This window comes from Corvus cornix, chromosome 2, assembly GCF_000738735.6.
Source record: "Corvus cornix cornix isolate S_Up_H32 chromosome 2, ASM73873v5, whole genome shotgun sequence".
In the NCBI taxonomy this organism is placed as follows: Eukaryota; Metazoa; Chordata; class Aves; order Passeriformes; family Corvidae; genus Corvus; species Corvus cornix.
Window position 1 is genome coordinate 20,735,256 of NC_046333.1, and position 19,910 is coordinate 20,755,165.

General features: G+C 35.0%; 1 protein-coding gene across 3 annotated transcripts in view; it reads left to right on the forward strand.

Moving 5' to 3' along the window:
* The window catches only part of ATP9B (ATPase phospholipid transporting 9B (putative)), a 168,796-nt gene extending 149,852 nt beyond the window's left edge, over window positions 1-18,944 (forward strand). Inside the window, exons 16-30 of one of the 3 annotated variants that reach the window (XM_039571298.1) lie at window positions 1,387-1,548; window positions 2,152-2,244; window positions 3,408-3,491; window positions 4,047-4,217; window positions 5,611-5,709; window positions 8,246-8,335; window positions 8,794-8,938; window positions 9,264-9,328; window positions 9,707-9,862; window positions 10,011-10,075; window positions 11,256-11,364; window positions 12,979-13,036; window positions 13,719-13,922; window positions 16,341-16,373; window positions 17,176-18,944. In XM_039571298.1, coding sequence (XP_039427232.1) covers window positions 1,387-1,548; window positions 2,152-2,244; window positions 3,408-3,491; window positions 4,047-4,217; window positions 5,611-5,709; window positions 8,246-8,335; window positions 8,794-8,938; window positions 9,264-9,328; window positions 9,707-9,862; window positions 10,011-10,075; window positions 11,256-11,364; window positions 12,979-13,036; window positions 13,719-13,922; window positions 16,341-16,373; window positions 17,176-17,312 — 1,671 coding nt within the window. In that variant the 3' untranslated portion in view covers window positions 17,313-18,944. The remainder of the gene's footprint in view (window positions 1-1,386; window positions 1,549-2,151; window positions 2,245-3,407; window positions 3,492-4,046; window positions 4,218-5,610; window positions 5,710-8,245; window positions 8,336-8,793; window positions 8,939-9,263; window positions 9,329-9,706; window positions 9,863-10,010; window positions 10,076-11,255; window positions 11,365-12,978; window positions 13,037-13,718; window positions 13,923-16,340; window positions 16,374-17,175) is intronic. The other 2 variants (XM_039571307.1, XM_039571302.1) reach the window with 2 other exon arrangements.
* The last annotated feature ends 966 nt before the right edge of the window (window positions 18,945-19,910 follow it).

The window sequence follows — 19,910 nt, forward strand, 5'->3', positions numbered from 1 at the left end:
GTAATAGTAACCCTTCACTGTGAAAATTGAAAATTAACCTTGGAAGTACTGGATCGTTTACAGCTTATGTGCTACTTCTGGTGAAGAAGAAAAGTTTGTAAAAAGGCTTCCTGTAATTTTCAAGAATTTAAAATGGTGCTTTTCAAAGTGTGTTCTATTCTCTTCCATAACTTCATCTCACTGTATTTTCACCTGGTGATGCCTACCCACATGGCACCACTAGGGTTTTTCACATGTTCACACAGGATTTTATTCCCATTTTAAATTTTCATAGAAGCTGTGGTGTTTTATTTGCTTTATGTGAAATTCTTAGTGACCTGTTGAACTTACCTAGGGAATTTTCTACTTGCATGTCTTTTATCAGAGTGCTTGATTTTTATTTTTTTATCTTGCCTGAGATTAATGGCAGAGCCTATTAATCCATAAAAATCCAGGATCCATAAAAATCATGTGAACTTCATTATAGTTATCTTTCTAGTGATTTAGAAATCTGGTTTTCAGTAATGATTAGCATTTGGAAAGGTAAAAGTAGATTGAGGAGAAGTTTTCCTTAATCAGAAAAAAAATCAGATATGGAATATGTCTTGTATGTAAAACAGTAAAATCAGTAAAGCACTTTTCCTAAATTTTTTTTTCCCTAAATTAATTTTTTGAAGGAATAATTCACACAGTGGTGGTGAGAAATATTTAAAGCATAACATAGAAAAATGTTGAATCTAGATGTCATGCACTTCAAAGAAGCAAAATTTTGAAAAAGGGACTTTCATATGTGGGTTTGTGGGATGCAGTATTGTAAGCTTGGTTTCTTATTTGATGTCAGAAGTCATATTACTGTTGAAACAAAGTATTAAAATGATGCAAGTGAGCAAAGGAAACTGAAAATAAGATCCTTTGCTTACCTATTTACTACCTATTACATTGTTTCAACTGGCATGTAACTGTAGAGGTAATAAAATGTTTTATATAGAAATGCTCCCAAAGTCTTTTACTTACATAATGGTGTTGATACGGGAATTGTGTTCTCGTTTTGCAAAATTTCTACTGGATGTCCTTGATGTATTGTTGAATGTATATGGGGTATTTATTATATCAGTTATTTCTGAACAATATATTCTAAATACCTCATTTTCAGCAGTAAGTTCAAAAAAGTTTTTATATTCTTCATAAGAAATTTTGTAAGCTACTCAAGGGAAACAAGTGATTTGATGTATTAAGATTTTATACTCAGTCTGCTGCTGTTCACTTTTTTTTCCCTAGATTCTTGGAAAAGTTTAGACTTTCACCCTAGCAACAGTTGTTTGGCTTTAGCCTAATTTATGTAAGTGTAATAGACCTTTCACACTCAAGTATGTCTCTTTTTTCCTTTTTTTTTTTCCCTCTCTTTAGGTAGCTCTGGTGCAGTGGACAGAGAGTGTGGGTCTCACTCTGGTTAACAGGGATCTGACCTCAATGCAGCTGAAGACCCCTGGTGGACACATCCTGACGTACTATATCCTGCAGATCTTCCCCTTCACTTCCGAGAGCAAGCGCATGGGCATCATAGTTAGGGTAATTTTGGGGGTTTTCCGGGTGTTTGGTTTGATTTTTTAAAAAATGCTGGCAGATCAGACTAATTCACTCCTTCTGCAACAGACAATACCTGAGAAATTCTTAATTTGGATTGCATTTGCCTGTGTGTGGATTCACTGAATATGCAATGAATGCTGCATCATTAAAACATGTATAACAAGCATTTATACTAAGTTATTTGTAAATTTTTAATTACCAGATATTTCAAAGATACAGAGCTTTCTGTTTTGGGTTGGTTGGTATTTGCCACCCAAGAAACAAAATATAAGTTAGAGGGGACATAACAGTGATATTTTAAAATTAGTTCAGGAATGTTGAGAATCTGTTATGCTTGTTGACTTCAGTTAGAACTGGTCCTCTTACATGGAAATAGGAGACATATCTCAATGGAATCAGAGATGACACTGGAAACAGTAACATGAAGTAATAAAACTTACCCACTTCTTGACAAGGTACTTCATCTTTTATAAATGGGAACCTATTGAGTGCTTCAGAAGACAATAAGGTTATTGGTAGGTAATTGTTTTGACTGTACAAACAGATACTCCTTCCCCCTCCCCCATTTCTTTTGTAAAATTTTAGGATGAATCTTCGGGAGAAATTACATTTTACATGAAGGGTGCAGATGTTGCCATGTCCACTATTGTACAGTACAATGATTGGTTAGAAGAAGAGGTAAGAAAGAAAATCAACATTTACAAAAATTAAAATTTTGTAAAAATTTAAAATCTAAAATATATCAGATGTTATTGGGGTAAGTTTAAAGGAAAATCTGAGGCAATGCAGTAATGGATTTTGAACTACAGTTACACATATCCTGAATGGGTTTTAAGGGATTAAAATTATTTCCAATTCCTGAGTAACATACAAGAAAAGCAAAGCTGGTAGTAGTAGCAGGACATGTTCCTACTTAAAACAAGGAAAGCTGTTTTTCATTGACTGACCTTTCACATAAAACCTATTTACTTCTGAGAAGTATTCTGCTATAAATCTGCTTATCCTGACATGCCCTTGTTTGATCAAAATCTGCAGTGAGGTATGATTATGAATTACAGAGTTTGATAAGTGTTGCGTCCAAACTGAGATTTTTTTTTACCACATTTATTAAACTTCAAATAAAATTGTGACTGAATTTCAAACCTGATTAATATTTTTCACTATGTGTTCTAGTAGGTACCAGCAATCATCTTTTTTTTGACCCTACATACAGCCAATATGTTAATACAATGATTACACCATGTATGTTCATAATGGTATTGGCAATATGAATCAATATCTGCTGCAGGGCAGTTTGATTTATTCGGGGACATGAATAAATTAAACTCCCTCAAGACCTAGCAAAATGTCATAAAAATTACTTTTGGTGATAATGATGCACAATTAATTGTAAAATACTTGTTTAATTTATTTAGCTTTATGAGGTCAAATCAATAAGTGTTTGCACTGGAGAGCCTTGTTTTTCATTAAGGCATGCTATTCCATGGCTATTTTTAATGTGTAGATGTTTTTCTGATAAGAGATACGTTCAGTGGAAAAAGAAATGTACCTCTGTTACGTGCCTCAAAAGTAGTTTTAATTTATTTTAAAGCTTCAACCTAAAAGAAATTTTCTTTAAGCTAGGAGAGGAAGTCTAATTGACTTACTGATAGCAAACCACTTCATTTGGGGGACCTGAAGTATAATTGCTTTTTATCCTGTTTGTGGCTTCTCCAGAGTATTTTAAGAGTCTAAAGAAACACCTAAAGTTATGGTACAGATACACCCTGTTAGCATACAGTATAAAGCATGAACATAGGATTGAATATTTACATAACTTTTCTGTGCTTTGGTTCATTTAGTGCGGTAATATGGCACGAGAAGGATTGCGCACGTTGGTTGTTGCCAAAAAATCGCTTACTGAAGAACAGTATCAAGATTTTGAGGTATGAAGGGACAGAGTGATCTTGTGCTTTATCATATTTAATTACTTCAAGGAGAACATTCCTCTTTTTTATTTTTCAAGGCTGCAAAAAGAGATGATTCGTATTTAGAAAATAGATAGTTGAGGTATTGTCCACAATCTGTTAAAGGCTTTGTCATTCATTAGTGATGGTTCTGCAGTCATATGTAGGATCGTGTTTGCTTCATTATGGGATTGGACAGTGTTTTCCCAGAAGCTAGTGTAATGTTATTTTTGTAGCTTCAGCATGACCTAAAAAATCTACTTGTTCTCAAAGATAAGGCCTTTCCTCCTTAGAAGCTGTGATGCCTAAATCTTAATAGTTCTTCTGAAGGCATTCTCTTGAGGTGAATTGTCAGAAGAGCCTTGTATAACATTGGGTATAAAGTAAAATTGCTCTTTTAGTCTTGTTCTTCATTAAAGATATTTAAAGACAAGCATTTAGCCTAATGAAACCATGCTATCACTGAGTGGTAAACTGAATGTATACTTTATGAGTCGTAGCAAACTCTGAGTGGTTTTGTGTTTGTGCAAACAGAGTCGATATAACCAAGCAAAGTTAAGCATACATGATCGAAACCTGAAGGTTGCTGCTGTTGTAGAGAGTTTGGAGCGAGAAATGGAATTACTGTGTCTCACTGGAGTAGAAGATCAGCTGCAAGCAGATGTTAGACCAACTCTAGAGATGCTAAGGAATGCTGGAATAAAGGTACTAAACACATACTGCTGACATAACAGCCTGTAATTTATTAACTTTATCAATCAAAACATAATTTATATTTGTCTATATTCAGGTTCTTTCAAAGTAAGAAATGTGTCAAGTCCTAAGCTCATTCTGGGCACGAACTAGCAGAAACAAACAAGACACTGTGTGTGAAGTTCCCTTGCCTACCACAGGTTTCATCAATCTCAAACTTACTTGTGTAGGAAAACTACCAATGGATAGATGTATGTGTGTCTCAGTCATATATCCCCTGGCTGTCTACAGCAAACTGTTCTTGCTGACACTAAATGAGTTTGGCACAAGATTTGTGTGACAACAGTGTTTTCAGGTTTGGCACTTGTAAGAAGTTTCAGTAAAGATCAAAAGGTGAATTACTTTAACTAGAATTCAGAGCTGCCCTTGGGGTTTGTTCAATTCATGTTAAAAGGATGGCATGAAAAGCCACGCAGAAGAGTTGGTTTGCTAGACACCTAACAATTGCACATATACAAGTAGTGCATTTATTTGAGGGAGGGTTTCAAGTAAATATATGAACAATGTCTGAGGGGAGGGGGCAAGATTGTATACATTTTGCTTTAAGCAGAGTGTCAAGCTCTGCTCCAAATAGTTGTATTGACTTTGCATTGGTTGAACTGAGTCAGACACGATGGGATATTTTGCATGTGCTACTTCTGCTGGACTTCAGCCCCTCCAATATCTGCTGGAAGGGCAGCACAGGAAGGTAAAGCAAACCAGGAGAATTTTGGAATGCAATGACAATAATTTCCTGACACTGGTGATTGAGTCATCTTACTAACAAACCTTGGTGTTAAGGGGCTGAGAGAGCTGTCACACTTTAAGAACATAACAACTTTACCCCCTTAAACTTTACTGCCTTCTCAGTTCTGCATGGTCAGTGGGCAGGATCTCTTCACAGTGTTGGGACTGTAGCTCATCCTCCAATATTTGCTGTGTCATGGCTTGGCTGCTGCTTTCTGAGATTATCACCAGGGTCACAGATTATTATGTCACATCATTTTGCTGACAAATGTCATCTGCATCCTCACTTTTCTGATCAGCGTAGTCTCAGAGCCACAGGGAAAGGATTTTATGCTTCCCCTGAGCTTCACTTTGTCTTCACATACACTGAGACATTGGCCCTTGTGAGAAGGGAAGGGGAATGGAGCTGCCCAAAGTAAAGACAGTTCTTTTCTGCTTTGCATACTATTGCAGTAAAAACTGTTTGTTGATTTTACTTAAAAATGCACATATCAGTATATTTTCTTGGATAATCTAATCCAAAAAAGTGCTAGAGAAAAGTTGGGAGAGAGATGTCATTTAGATTTGGAGAACAGACGTGCTAATATCCAAAGGAGTAAACTCTTATATTATTTTGCAGATATGGATGTTAACAGGAGATAAACTGGAGACAGCAACTTGCATTGCAAAAAGTTCTCACTTAGTGTCTAGAAATCAAGATATTCACATTTTCAGACCTGTAAGTATAGTTCCAACTTTTTTTGTTGGTTCATCAAAGAGCAGCTAATAGCAGTGTTGCTGTATTTCATTAGTAGTTGGCTGGTTGTTGAAAATTGTTGGGTTATTGTACTGAGTGTCATAATAATGGTCAAGAGAGTAGTACTTAGGTTGTTATTCGAGGCTGTAGAATTACAAAGCCTTTAAGGGTGTTGGCTTCTAGAGTTGTTAATGTGCTGCAGAAATGTTTGTAGCCATGTTTGGGTGACTCAGGTTCAACATGCATTTTACACCCTTCATAACAGACATAGCAAGATACCTCTAAATAATGATGGAGAGGGGTCTCTGGGAGGTGAGGTGCTGTCCATGCATTTAGGCTGTCTGAATGTCATTCTTGCTTGTTTTAACACTTTCATTGATAGAACTCTTTACACTCAAGCAGAATTAATCCTGAATGAAAGTGCGAATGTCCTCTGTGTAGACATAGTTCAAGTTGGTATGAGAAATTCTTGTTCATGTCATTATATATGTGTGCATTTTACCAACACACTGTTTAAGTAATCGTTAGAAGTAAACTGAATCTTCTTCTATACATTTTATTTGTGTAGCATCAACTTGACTGAAGCCAAACAAAAATAGATTTTCCAGACATTGATTGATGCTGCATGATAAGACATAATGCGTCTGTTTGTTCTAAATGAACCACCTGCACCTACAGAAATAATTATATGAATATAATTTACATGTAAATGTATTTTCTTCTGAAGAGTCAGAATGGCAAATTAGGCCCTGCAGACTACTATTTGCAATTAAATTATTAATGCTTCTGATAAAACTTCAGATCAATTTTTGTTGACCTTTCCATGTTGTAACACCACAAATTAAGTCTTCCTGGACAAAATGTATTTAGTTGAGTCAGATTTTTATTTTCATTACCTTGACTGGTAATAAGAGATCAGCATAAAACTGTGTTAACTTAGCATACACAAAGTTTTAAATTAGTTAGAAAATGCATTTATACAGAATTATTTCTGTGGCTGTACTTGCTGCTAAGAAATTACTACTGAATTAATGAAAGAAATTATCAAGCACTATAACACTTCTATTTTAGTTATAAATTAGGAAGAAAAAACTTTTTGCTACTCTCTTTCCAAAAAGTTGTATATTGTTTTTAACAAAATTGTTTATTCTTAGAAGTCTTCGCTTCTTCAGTTTGTAATTCTGGAGGTATTTACAAATTAAAAAAAAAAAAAAAAAAAGCATTCTGTTAGGTGAAATGTAGGACAGGACAATTACTGCTCATCAGTGTGCACAAGTGCTGACATCTCTTCATCCCTGCAATGCAGAAAGATTGTACTGGGCCAACACAGTCTGGTGCTCCTAACAGCTGCCAGACAAGGAGCTTTCTCTTTACATGCTTAATTGTGGGAAAGAAGGAAAAAAAATCTGAATTGGGGCATGTGTATGAGTTTTTCTTTTTGCAGGGCTTTTTAATGTAACTCAAATTTTATGGGTAGTAGAGCCCATCTAGAGGAGAAAGGTTCTTTGAACTGCATCTGACTGGGTAGTAGTGGGTCAAGTACAAAACTTCACATTCAGTGTAGTTAAGATTGATATATCATAAAAGTTATTTAATCAAACTGTTGACAGAGACAAAATTAAAAGTGTAATCAGAGCTTGTGTCTTATTCTATGCTTGGAACTTTGTCTAGCATGATAGCTCTAAAATACATTGATATTTATTGGGGAAAAAAAAACAAAATGAAAAACCAAATCAAAAACAAAACAAATCAAACAAACAAAAACCCACCACCAAAACAACGACAGGAAAAAAAAACCCACCACACCCCAAACCTGCCAGTCTCCTGAATATCTGGTTATAATTTCAATTTTTCATGTTCTGTTCGTAGCTCAAAACCTTCCAAAATCCATTTGGTAACATTTGACTGTTTTTTGCATTTCACAGCTGGGCCTTTCTGAAACAATTATGTAAATAAAAAAAAATCTATGATGTAATTCTTTCATATTATGCCACTTGATCTTGCCTTCAGAGTCATGTAAGATCCAAAAGGATTAGTACTAATGAGCATCTTTATGTGCCGTTTGAAATCTTTGCCTGGTTACCCAAACTGAAGGAACAATTAATAGGAACACTTTATGTTATTCTAAGAACATATTTTACTGGTTAATAAACAAAAAAAAAAAGAGGTTTGCTTGGGAAATTTTTCTATTTTTCTGTAGCCCTCCCAGGATGAAAAGACTCAGGCCAGCTCAAAATTCAGATATTTTAATGTCATTAATTCATTACTATTTTAGCCCTTGTGAACTTTCATGAGGAGCCACTTAAGCTGACTACATAGATTTTCCTTGTTTGAGGAATATTTTTTCACTCCATAAGATTTGACATTTATAGTAAAATTCCAGGGGTATTGGACTTGCAGTGGGATAAAATACTTAAACCAAGGTTTTTGGGTATGAGTTCTCAAAACCTGATTTGTTTAGGCAGGTGTTTTTTTTTAAAGATAACAAAATCTTTTAATTGAGTGTTTTTTATTGAAGGTTGCCACTCGAGGAGAGGCTCACTTAGAACTAAATGCTTTTAGGAGGAAGCATGACTGTGCCTTGGTGATATCTGGGGACTCACTTGAGGTAAAAACTTGGTTTCTGTCAAATTATTTATATGCTTATGGTCAGAAAGTTATGTATCAGCATCTTTACGCTCTTTTTTTGAGTATTTTTCCATACTTTTAAATTGTCCTTAGAGATGCTTTTGCTTATCTGAGTGCCAAATAGATGATATATGTTCTAGATGGGCATACGTTGCTGGGTTTCTAGTCTTCTGTACAGTAACAGAACGGAATTTGTATACAGCATGCTTTAGTACTGTCTATTCTCTCAACCTCAAAGCATGTTGGCACTCAAACTGACATTCTCTTTGATTTTAAAAATAATAAAGCCACAGTCAGGAGAATCTGGCTTTCTTTTTTTCTGCCAGTTGGATGTTGTACATGGAAAACTTCCTAAAAAAAAAATCTTTATACTGTCTTTTTGTGTTGAGCTACATGTAGTAATATTTTATTGTAAATAAATCCAAATTTTTCCCTCAGGTTTGTCTGAAGTATTACGAGCATGAATTTGTAGAGCTGGCTTGTCAGTGTCCTGCTGTAGTGTGCTGCCGATGTTCTCCCACCCAGAAAGCCCACATTGTGAAACTGTTACAGCACCACACCGGGAAACGCACGTGTGCAATAGGTAACTCTTGGCACAATCCTCGTAGTAAAATCTGTAATAAATGTAATCAGCAGGTGGCACCACAGAGAAACAGCTGAAACAAAACCAGAGGGAATTCTTTACCAACAGCCAGGTATTCTGTAGTTGTGGCACAAAATGCCATTCCATGAGAAAGGTGTGGTTATTTTCTCTATTCTGCAGGAAAAAGTTTTGATTACTGAAGTAATTAATCATAAGTCATAGATTAATTATAAGAATTTAAAGGTATGTAAGAGGTTTCTCAAGTACTGTAAGGCCAGGAGAATAAAACCTCTGAAGAACTGAATATTGCAGTGACATTTTCCAGGTGATGGAGGAAATGATGTCAGCATGATCCAAGCAGCAGACTGTGGAATTGGAATTGAAGGCAAGGTAATGTTAACAGTTTCATTGTGAAATATGTGTCTAATGTGTTTTCTAATTAAAATATTCTGCAAGATTATAAGAATGCTTAATCTTTAGTGTTTTTACTTCTATGTCTTCTGCTTTATCTTTTTAAAAGCAGAAAAAAACATAGTTATTTCTGTGTAGCATTACGTGGAAGAAGTAGGAGAAGCAATTAAACTTACTTGTTACAGCCCACTGTGTTGTAGAATATGCACAAAAAATTGTCATGTCTCATTGCAGGGTTAATTTTCAAAGCAGGAACAAACTTATCTTTTAAAATTAATTATTGTTTAGAATTTTGAAACTTGATACACATCTTTTACACTGGGCTTCATACTTGAAATATTTTTCTTTTTTTTCTAGGAGGGAAAACAAGCTTCTCTAGCAGCTGACTTTTCTATCACACAGTTTAAACACATAGGTAGGCTGCTGATGGTACACGGACGAAACAGTTACAAAAGATCAGCAGCACTTGGTCAATTTGTCATGCACCGAGGCCTTATTATTTCAACTATGCAGGTATTTAAAACTTTGTTTTCTGAATAGTTGAAATCACTATGCCTGTCTTCGAAATGTCACAAAATCTTAATTAACCAGTACTGTTATTTTTTCTATATTGTTTTGTATATAGAATTATATTAAATAATTAATTATCTGCTTTTTGTAGGCTGTATTTTCATCAGTCTTCTATTTTGCATCTGTTCCCTTGTACCAAGGATTCCTAATGGTAGGGTAAGTCAAAGCAACAGTTACGATATCTGGTAATAAGTACAGCAAGCTAACTGTTTAAATAACACCACGGGTGTGGTGTCATCCATGTTTTCCATACATTTATCATGGGTGCACTGTCAAAACCTGGGATGAGTGTACAAAGAAAAGTCACACTAGGTTGGGTATGCACTATATGAGGGGAGAAGTCTCATTATCAGTTCTCTGGAGAGAGGGATCTGCATAGCCTTAGAAGAAGATACCATAGAACCTTTGCACATATGGGGTGAAAACAATAAAGAGAATCTCACAGACCAGCTTCAGCTGTCACACAGATTTATGTACAGATTGAACCTCAGTGAGAATCACAGGTTTTTATGTTAAAAATGGAGCTGAAGCTACTATGAAATTTCCTCTGAGAGTGTGCTACCCAGTTCTGCCACACAGATTTCCAGTCACGTGAATATGTCCAGCATTGTAGGAGCACCTTGGTCATATTGCGGCAGCTGCTTTTTTAATATGGTTTCCCAAGTTACACAGCTGAGAGCTGTGCAGATGTTCATGTTTGTCCCTGTTCTCTGTCCCTACTGACCTAAGAGCTTCTTTTGATTCTCTTTGTAAACAATAACAAATCGACAGTAACTTAAATCTTAGTCAAACCATAGTCTGATTACACCAGACTTTGCAGAGGCAATCAGTAGACTTCTCTAAAATGTTTGCGAATAGTTGTGCTGAGTTCCAGGGAACTACATAACAAAGTGTGTATCTGGCATGCATGCAATAAAATCCAAAGCCACTTACAGAGCTGTTAAGACTCTTATTCATCCATCTACCTTCTCCATGTTGTCTTTTTTTTCTTCAGTTTTCATGCATCCATCTGTAGATGAATTTAAAAGTCAGGTCTTTGGACTGGTTGTCCAAAGTGCAAGTGCACAGGGAGTATGGTAACAGGTGATAAGCTTGGGTGATAGAAGAAAGAAATGTTGGTTTTGAGTGTATAAGACCTCTGAAACTTCTCAAAGCTGACAGCTCTCAGAACCACAAGAGCAGGTTGCATGTGAAAGCTGTATTGGTAAGCTGCCTAAGGACTGGGAAAAAGAACCAGTTTAATTCCACTTACATAAAAAGAATACTTGAATTCAGTAGATCGGTTTAAAATTATATCATGCAAAAGTGTTAATGTGTGTTCTTTCCTTTCACCTAGGTATGCAACCATATATACTATGTTTCCAGTCTTCTCTCTAGTATTGGATCAAGATGTGAAGCCAGAAATGGCATTGCTATATCCAGAACTTTATAAGGATCTCACAAAGGTATGAATGTCCTCAGTGGTCAGCTACAAGCAAATGCTGAAATCTCCAGTGTGCAAAACTGGGAATTCTTATAACCATTTTCTTAAAGTATTCCAAGCAAGACAGATTGCACAACTATTGCCAGCTTCTGTACTATTAGAATAATCCACAGTACCAAACATTTCAATTGTTTTTATTAATATGTTTGTTCAGTCACCACTGGTTGTACTGAAATAATTCAAACCTGAAGATACGTTGATAAAGCAGCCTTGACTCTGGCCCCAAACAGCTTATTTTTCCTTTTTAATTGGTAGATGAATTTCTGGATTTATTTTTTCCTAACATGCAGAAATTACTGCTGATGTCTCCAAAAACTGTCTTCTTTTAAATAACAAATATTTATAGCTGATATATCTGAACTCAGTCATCCATAGATACTGCTTTCTGTGTGTTTGCACATTCTTGCAAACAATCAAAGTTTATAATTTTGTCACCTACAAAAGTGAAAAATCTCAATATTCTGTTTTAATAAATTTTTTGAAAAGCACTTCTTCATCCTTAGCTATCAGCTAGGAAAGTTGTGATCCAAGGCAGAAGCAGACAGTCAATTTTAGGGATAGTAGATTCTTCAAAGATATTTCTAAAAGTTCGGAAGCAGACTCTAGTTGGAGAATGTCCAAATTCTTCCGAGTCTTTGTCTTTTTAGTTGCACTAAGTTAGCTATTGGCTACGTTAGTCTGGGATCATTCTCTTTCCTCTATTGAAGATCTTGGTTGTTTCTTTCTTCACTTGAGAATCTTTAAAGTTTTTGAGATTTCAATCCATGATTAAGCTTAAAAAAGCCTGACCTTCACCTGCTAAGCAGAGTTGTAAGCTTGCCTGTGGAAAGATGTTCACCGAACTTGGAACTTGCTACAGCAATGAAGAAGTGCTGATTCTTGCCTGTTCTAGATTGATCATTTCTTTTGTGGCAAAATGGCTGCTTTGTTTGCCACTTTATCCTTAAAACTGTATCCATTCAACTCTTCAGTTCTAACATACTTCATCAGTACCCTCTCAGAATGCAAGAGTTATATCGCACATACAGCATTTATTCTTTGATTTTTGTGTATATTTCAATCTAACAGTCACAATCAAAAGATTTAAAATTTATTTGGTAGTAATTACTTGCTGAAAATTTGCAGTAGCCATAAATTTATTCTATGAAAGCAAATGGGCAGTTTTTCCAACATTTAGAAGTTACTGGTAAATAACTGCAGATTTGCTTAAGGTTTTGGTCAGTAGGTACATAATGCTGTAGTTGTTTTGAAGACTACATTTCACAAATAAAAAATAAACGAATTCTACTGCATTTTTCATTCTGAAAACCAGCCAGAGCATTACAAGCTAAAGTGTCTCTTCTGTTTAAGGCCTCAACTTCTTAGTCCCAAATTTAGACTTTGTGCAATTTCTATACAGGCTTGTAATGAAGAATCATAAAAACAAGTAGAAGCTTTGTAGACTTTATCACTTCAAATACTGCTTATTTTACTTGTAAAATGTCTCTCTAGCAATGAACTATTAAAAATATATGAGCTGAGTAGATTTTTTTTTTTTTAAGTTGTGTTTAACTGTCCTCTCACATGTTTCCCTTAGGGAAGATCTTTGTCATTTAAGACCTTCCTCATCTGGGTTTTAATCAGTATTTACCAAGGTAGGAGAGAGTACTAATTTTGCTGAACTGAGAAATTTTTGTCTGCTATTAGCAATATTGTTTTTCAGCTGCAGGTTGAATTCCCAAAGCTGAACATTTCATCAGCAGTTATATATATTGCTTTCTGTTTATCTCGTAAATCGATATTCCTGTAGTGTGCCAGGCTATTCAAAACACAGTGTGATTGGTATTTTTATTGGTGCATGTCGCCTAAAAAAGGACATGTTTTTAATTAAATGCTAATCCAGAAAAATTTTAATGAGTGCTTATCACATTGCATGTATTTACACAGTAGTTTTCTTTCATGGAATGACAGAAGTACTGTTGAAGAAATCTGAATTATGTAATCAGTTAAAAGTAATTACACTTTCAACAATATCTCATTTATTTGCAGCACTTGACAAAATGAGGTTAATTAAGAGTTCATCAGATATATTGCACTAAAAGGTGTTTAATTTTCTAATAGTTTTATTTCAGTATGGCTTTACTTTGGTTGGCTTATTTCACATGTACAAAGTACAGTAAATATCCTTCTTTAAGAAAAATCAGTGTTATTAAAAAAATGCTGGGCAAATTTTCATAATAAGCAATCAAATGTTCAGTGTGCAGTTGTAAAAACTGGTACAATGAACTTTTACTGTGGAGGGTATTGCCAACCTTGTGCACCTCTCACCCTACCCAGGTGGTATTCTGATGTATGGAGCCCTGCTGCTTTTTGAATCCGAATTTGTACACGTCGTTGCCATTTCCTTCACTGCCCTGATCTTGACTGAGCTCTTGATGGTTGCACTGACCATACGAACATGGCACTGGTTAATGGTGGTGGCTGAATTCCTCAGTCTTGGCTGCTATGTGGCCTCTCTTGCATTTCTAAATGAATACTTTGGTGAGTAAAAGCATTTTAGCAAAGAACTGTTTTATATTTTTAATTATGTTTTTTTCTTCTGGTTTTTTTTTCAGTTAAGAATAGGTGATGTTTTGAAATGCAGCTTTCTTTGTAAGAAATATAACTGAGTTCAAATCAGGCCTAATTAATTTTGTGTTAAAATATTCTCTTACCCTTTTCTCCTAAAATTCAACAATCTTTATCCTGTTAGTATGGTTCATCTAGATGATAAACTTTACTCAAACCACTTGTGCCTTTTCTTGGTCTGATATTGACAGTCCAAACTGCGTACCTTAAATTGGCTTGGAGATTTGCACTATTGAAAATAGATATGATTTGTAAAAAATCAGGATCTTCCCCTGAATTGGTGCATTATTTTGAACACCAGTCCAAGTGGGCCTCATTAGATCTAACTCACGAGGCTAAAATTGCTGAAGTATTGTTGGAGAGTGAGGCAGCAGCCTAGCAGGAAAGATACCTTATAGAGGAACCATTGTTTCATAATTATAGTAAGCTTGTATTAAGTTTGCTTTGCTTTAAGTTTTGGTATGCCATACTGCATCTTAAGGTTCTGATTGTTTATAGTTCACAAGATGAAAGAACGCATTTTAACTGCAAATCTTAGCAGTCAAGAATCTGAGCATCAAAATAATACATACTGCTTCTTGGATCAACTTACTCTTTAGTAAAAACAAAATATCTCTGTGTGATTTTACAAATGTAACTTACAGAAATATTCGTAACAGCTTTAATTATACCTCACAAGGAGCAGAATCCAACTCCTTCTCTGCCTTTTAGGGGCTGATGAGTAAGGAGTTGCCCTTCTTCAGTTGTCATTTCACATAGCAGAATTAAGTGTTACGTGTAGTTCTGCCTTCACTCTCTCATTTCCCAGGTGTTAAAAGCTAGGGTAGTGTACGTACATTATATAATTATTTATTTAATCAGTAAATGCTTCACTGCCTGTCCCAGTGTTCCGTTACTTCCCAGATTTCTCAGGAGTCAAATTTTACTGAAGAAACAACCCTGCTGGGCTTGGTACCTGTATTGTACATGATTTCAGGTTTGCCAGAGCATCCTTTTGTTTTCTCTGACACTGATGCACAGACACATAAATAGAGATTATTGGGCTAATTTTTGAATCTCCACAGTCAGATTACAAATTAAAGGAACAAGCAAGAACAGATATAGGTACTTGCACTTGAGTCCAGACTTCCAGGAACATCATAAAGCAGAACTTGGGGCTTCACCTTTGAAAGTCTGTAGTACTGGTGACAGCCAGTCCTTCCATCCTTTCTGGTGCTGTTCTGTGAAAAACACTTTTAGATGATGTTCACAGAGGTATAAAAACTGCAGGGAGTTTGTTTCTTGCAAACTTTTCCATGAAGAGGAGTGTTTTTCTCTCTGCGCTCCTGTATTTGCTGGGCAAGTCCCAGAAACTTAGTCCATGGCTTCTTGCAGCCCAGGGACTTAACTTCTTTACATTTTTGTATTTGAGAGTACTAAAAAGGCTGCAATTTCATAAGATTTTGTAAAGATGTATTTTACTGTGTGTTATTCACCAGTTAATCTGAGAAAATGCCTTTCTCTTAGCCTCACTTCTGTTTAATGCTTGACTCTTATTTAGTTTGTCGCATTATAACTGGGGGGAGGGAGCTTTTTTTGTGTATGTGATGTAGCATAAACTTAAGTGATGGGTTGCAGTTCAAGGTATAGAACAACTTCCGTGGATGAGGAACAGTAATCCAGACCAATAGTTCTTGACTTCATTGGCAAATAAACTCTTTTCAGTGATGTTATAAGGATCATCTCCTTCCAAAGAAATTATATGATGACATAGCACTCAAATTAGAAAGGCAAAAGCATTTGATACTGTTCTACAGGTCTGACTCATGAAAGTAAATTAGTTTTTATGTTTCTGAGTTAATTGCACACAGTGGCCTTTTTAGGGTGTCTATGATAGGTTACATGGGCTTTCAGTATGTCCAAGCAGGCTTAGGCTAAAACTGCGTAACAAGTTTATACATTGACATTTAATATGCAAAGTATTTTTAATGAGGAAAGTTGGAGCAGTAAAGCATTTCTTTATTGCATTTTCTGAAGTGAATTTTCATTCACATGATCAAGTTATTTATACAGTAAATTATACCTTGAAGTCAAATGTAAGAAATGTGCCAATATATTCACAATCTTAAAACATGACCGAATATAAAATCTCTGTGTTTTCAAAGTGTTTTGATTTAATTGCTGCTTAAAATAATCTGATTGACATGTGAAAGGCAATACTAATCCAGTTAATGCTGCTAACATCTTCTTCATTTCCTTTTTGTGTAGCTAACCTGTTTGTTTGGGTTTTTTTCACATAACTTTTGTATTTTCTGTAAATCTATCCTTTCATTTTCCCTCTTTGTGAAACAGGTATAGGCAGAGTGTCTTTTGGAGCTTTCTTAGGTAGGTGAAGTTTAACTTTTCTGGAAGTTTTGGGTTGGCTTTTTGTTTTTTTGATCTTTAAAGATTCACTCAAGAGTAGCAAAATCTTTAATATATGCATTTGTAAATAATGGAAAAAAATTTTTTTAAAATTCTTGGGGTTACCTGAGTTCTGGGATCTTTCCATGATAACTAAGTATGACAAATAGGGGCAAAAGTAAGTATTTGCAAGTATCACAAATAGGGGCAAAAAAAATTATTAGCAAGGGTAGTGTGCCAGCATTCTTGTTAATTTTTGTCATAAACAATTAGCTTTTCAGTGTGGCTTGTAGCAATATCACTACATTGTTTTCCCTTTAAATTTTTGGCCTCTAATTTAATCTCTATGATTTTAAGAATCATTCAGCGTAGATGTTGTGAGAAAAATAATCAATACAGAATAAAAGATGCAAACTAGCAAAATTTCTGGTTGGGAACTTGTATTATGGTAAAAATCATTCTTACTATTAGAAAAATAACCTGACTTATTTTTTTTATTATGAGAGAATCTTGCTTTTAAACCGAGATTCTGCTTCCCCTAAAAAATAATTTAGCTGCAAATCAGTGTAAGGACCATAAAGGAACTCTGAAATTCCTGTCTAAAAAAAATAATTGGCAAAAGCAAAATGTTGAGGTTAACTTTCTGTTGCTTTATTGCCCTTTTTTTTTTAATTGGACAATAGCATAAGCAAACAATTGAGACTTTTATTGACTTTGCACTGTGGAAGTTCCAGTTTCCATGTTACTGGCTCCCATTACTTATTTTCCCTATTTGTTTCTGCAGATGTTGCCTTTATCACAACTGTGACCTTCCTGTGGAAAGTGTCAGCAATCACTGTTGTAAGCTGTCTTCCACTTTACATTCTCAAGTACTTGAAGCGCAAGTTCTCTCCTCCAAGTTACTCCAAGCTTACCTCGTAAAAGTGATTATATTCCTATGGTTTTTCACTCACACCAGTCTGCAGATTGCATATTCACTGTGCTTTAGTGTCAATGGATTTTTGTTGGACTAAAGAAACTTAAAAAAATCAAAAATCAAAAGGGATAGCGTGAATAGAGCACAAAAAGAGGAGGAAACATCTGACAGATACAATAACACAGAAGTACACTAACAACTATCAGAGATAAACTAAATTTTCTTCATGTTGTTTTTTTCTTTCAGTTGTTATGATTATAAAATAAAACTGAATTACCTTTGATTTGACAATGCTTCTGAATGGTTTCATTGCTACTGTAAAGGATTTTTTCCAACTGCATTTATCTTCTGCAAGTTAAATTGAAAATTTTGTTATTTATTACATAAATTTCCTTCTTTAATTATTCTATAACTTCCTAATTCAAGCCCTTTCTTTTAATGTTTATATATGGAAAAGTTCATTCATCCATACTTACTATAACAAACCTAATACCTGTAAATGCCCGTGTCTGTATTAGCAGCTATTATTCCTCATCGGACATTGATTAATATGCACTATTTGAATTATGTACTGATGTCTGCGTAGCACAGTATTATTTTAGGAGCTGTTGTCCTATTCTGTGCTCTCCATTTCTGGCACCAGTAAATTACAGATGTGTAATGTTGACAGCAGTTCTTTAAATGCACATTACAGCCAGGTTGCACAAAAGCTGTTTAAAAATTAAATTATAAATTCTGTACATAATTCCACAGCACTTATTGATCTGTACAGATATCAAAACATGGCTGCTCAGTAAATATGTTTTAAAGTTCTTATTCATTTTGTATTTGTAAAACTGCAAATAGTGTCAAAGTACATTTCTATATATGAGAAGTCCAGTAAACCTTGTATTAGCTAATATGTTTAAATTGCCTTGTAATCTGTTTACTTAGGTTACTCAGGTAAAAGAAAATAAGAGAAACACATGAACATCATGGTAGGAAAATCTGTCATCTTCCAAGTTGTAAATGTTATGTTTTTATAACTTTGTTTGGGTGCAAACTTGTCAAAAAAAAAAAAATCAAAACATTTTTGCTTGTAAGCTGTCAGAGTTGAGTATCTTGGCTGAGTTACGACACTTTATAGCAGCTGAAGATTTGTTCCAGAAACTCAAATACTCTGATGCAATCTGAAGGGTCCAGATCTTGCATACTGTACTGGCAAGTAGGAAATATTAATTTTCCATTGTGATATAACTTTGCTTTCTCAAGAAGTACATATAATGAATTTGGCATAGTCTATTAATCAGTGGAAAGGAACAACATAACTATCCATGCTTTCTTTATTAAATATTTATGTGTGTGTTTTTAAAAACCACTTAATATGGATGTCATTTTTATGTTTGACTGTATGCCTTTACAATATAGTTCCTCGTTTAGTCTCTTTTCCCTTATGCCATTATTATTTTGGATGAGTAATATTTAAGTGATAAATGTAACTACTTCCTGGGAGAGCAGAGGAAACGGCTGCAGAGCTTTTTGGACTCCACCCCACTCCATTAATTTTTGTTTTCGAAGTTTTTCTAAGTAGCTATTTATCTGCTTTTTTTAATTTCCATTCCTCATTATAAAAGCAATAAAGCCTAATTTCTACCAAATATTAGTGGTACATGTATTAAATAAACTACTGAAGTAGAGTTTCCTTTAATTACCCGACATCACAGACTAGACTGCCCTGTCCCTCTGTGAACTCGCTTCTGTAAATCCCCACAAGATGTCACTGTTCTTGCATATTAGCAGAGCCTTTCTGCATTTGGTGTGGTTTTGCCAGGATACTCCTGATTTACATTTTTAGTTTAGTTCTGTGGTATTTTTGTCACTGATTTGCTTTAGTTTTCTGGTTTCCCCAATAAGTGGTAATTACTTTCAAACAATTAAGAAAAGTCACCAGTGTGCAGTTATTCTGAAATGTTGGTGGCATTTTCTTCAGACTTTTTTGTCGTACACACTGTGGGCTCACAACCATATGCATAAGATCCAGGAGATAAGCAAAAGCTCAGAGTTGGTTGTCTTTCATCTATACATAACATCTGTGACATTAGGCAGAAAGTGAGGAAAAAAACAGAAATTGAATTAACAGCATGAAAGCGATAGTGTTACTGTAATACAGCTGTATGAGACACAATCATACCCATGGGTACAGAACTTAAGGGTAGGTATATTAATTCCCAGCATTAAAACTCTTAAGGTTAGTGTGATGGCAAAAGTATAGGTTCTGTGCACAGCTATAAGCCTTTCAAAAGTGGAGTCAGTTCTCTAAAGTCCTGCTTCCTTAATATTTCCAATATACAGCAAAGGTCCAGTTTCAGCTCACATTTATTTTAAGGATTGTGGAAGCCTGATTCAAGTGACTTACCTTGCTTTTGAGGTTCAGCTTACATAAACAGATTTAGGCCTTGGCTCTGCAAGTTACACCCAGAAGGACCTTAGATTTATTTGGTATTAAACAAATGTTTACTTTGTGAGCTCTTATGTCAGACACGTATTTCTGAAATGGTAATCATGTCTCTCTGAAAACATATTTGGAAAACAATTTCAGGACTGGGACAGAATGGAGGAGCAAG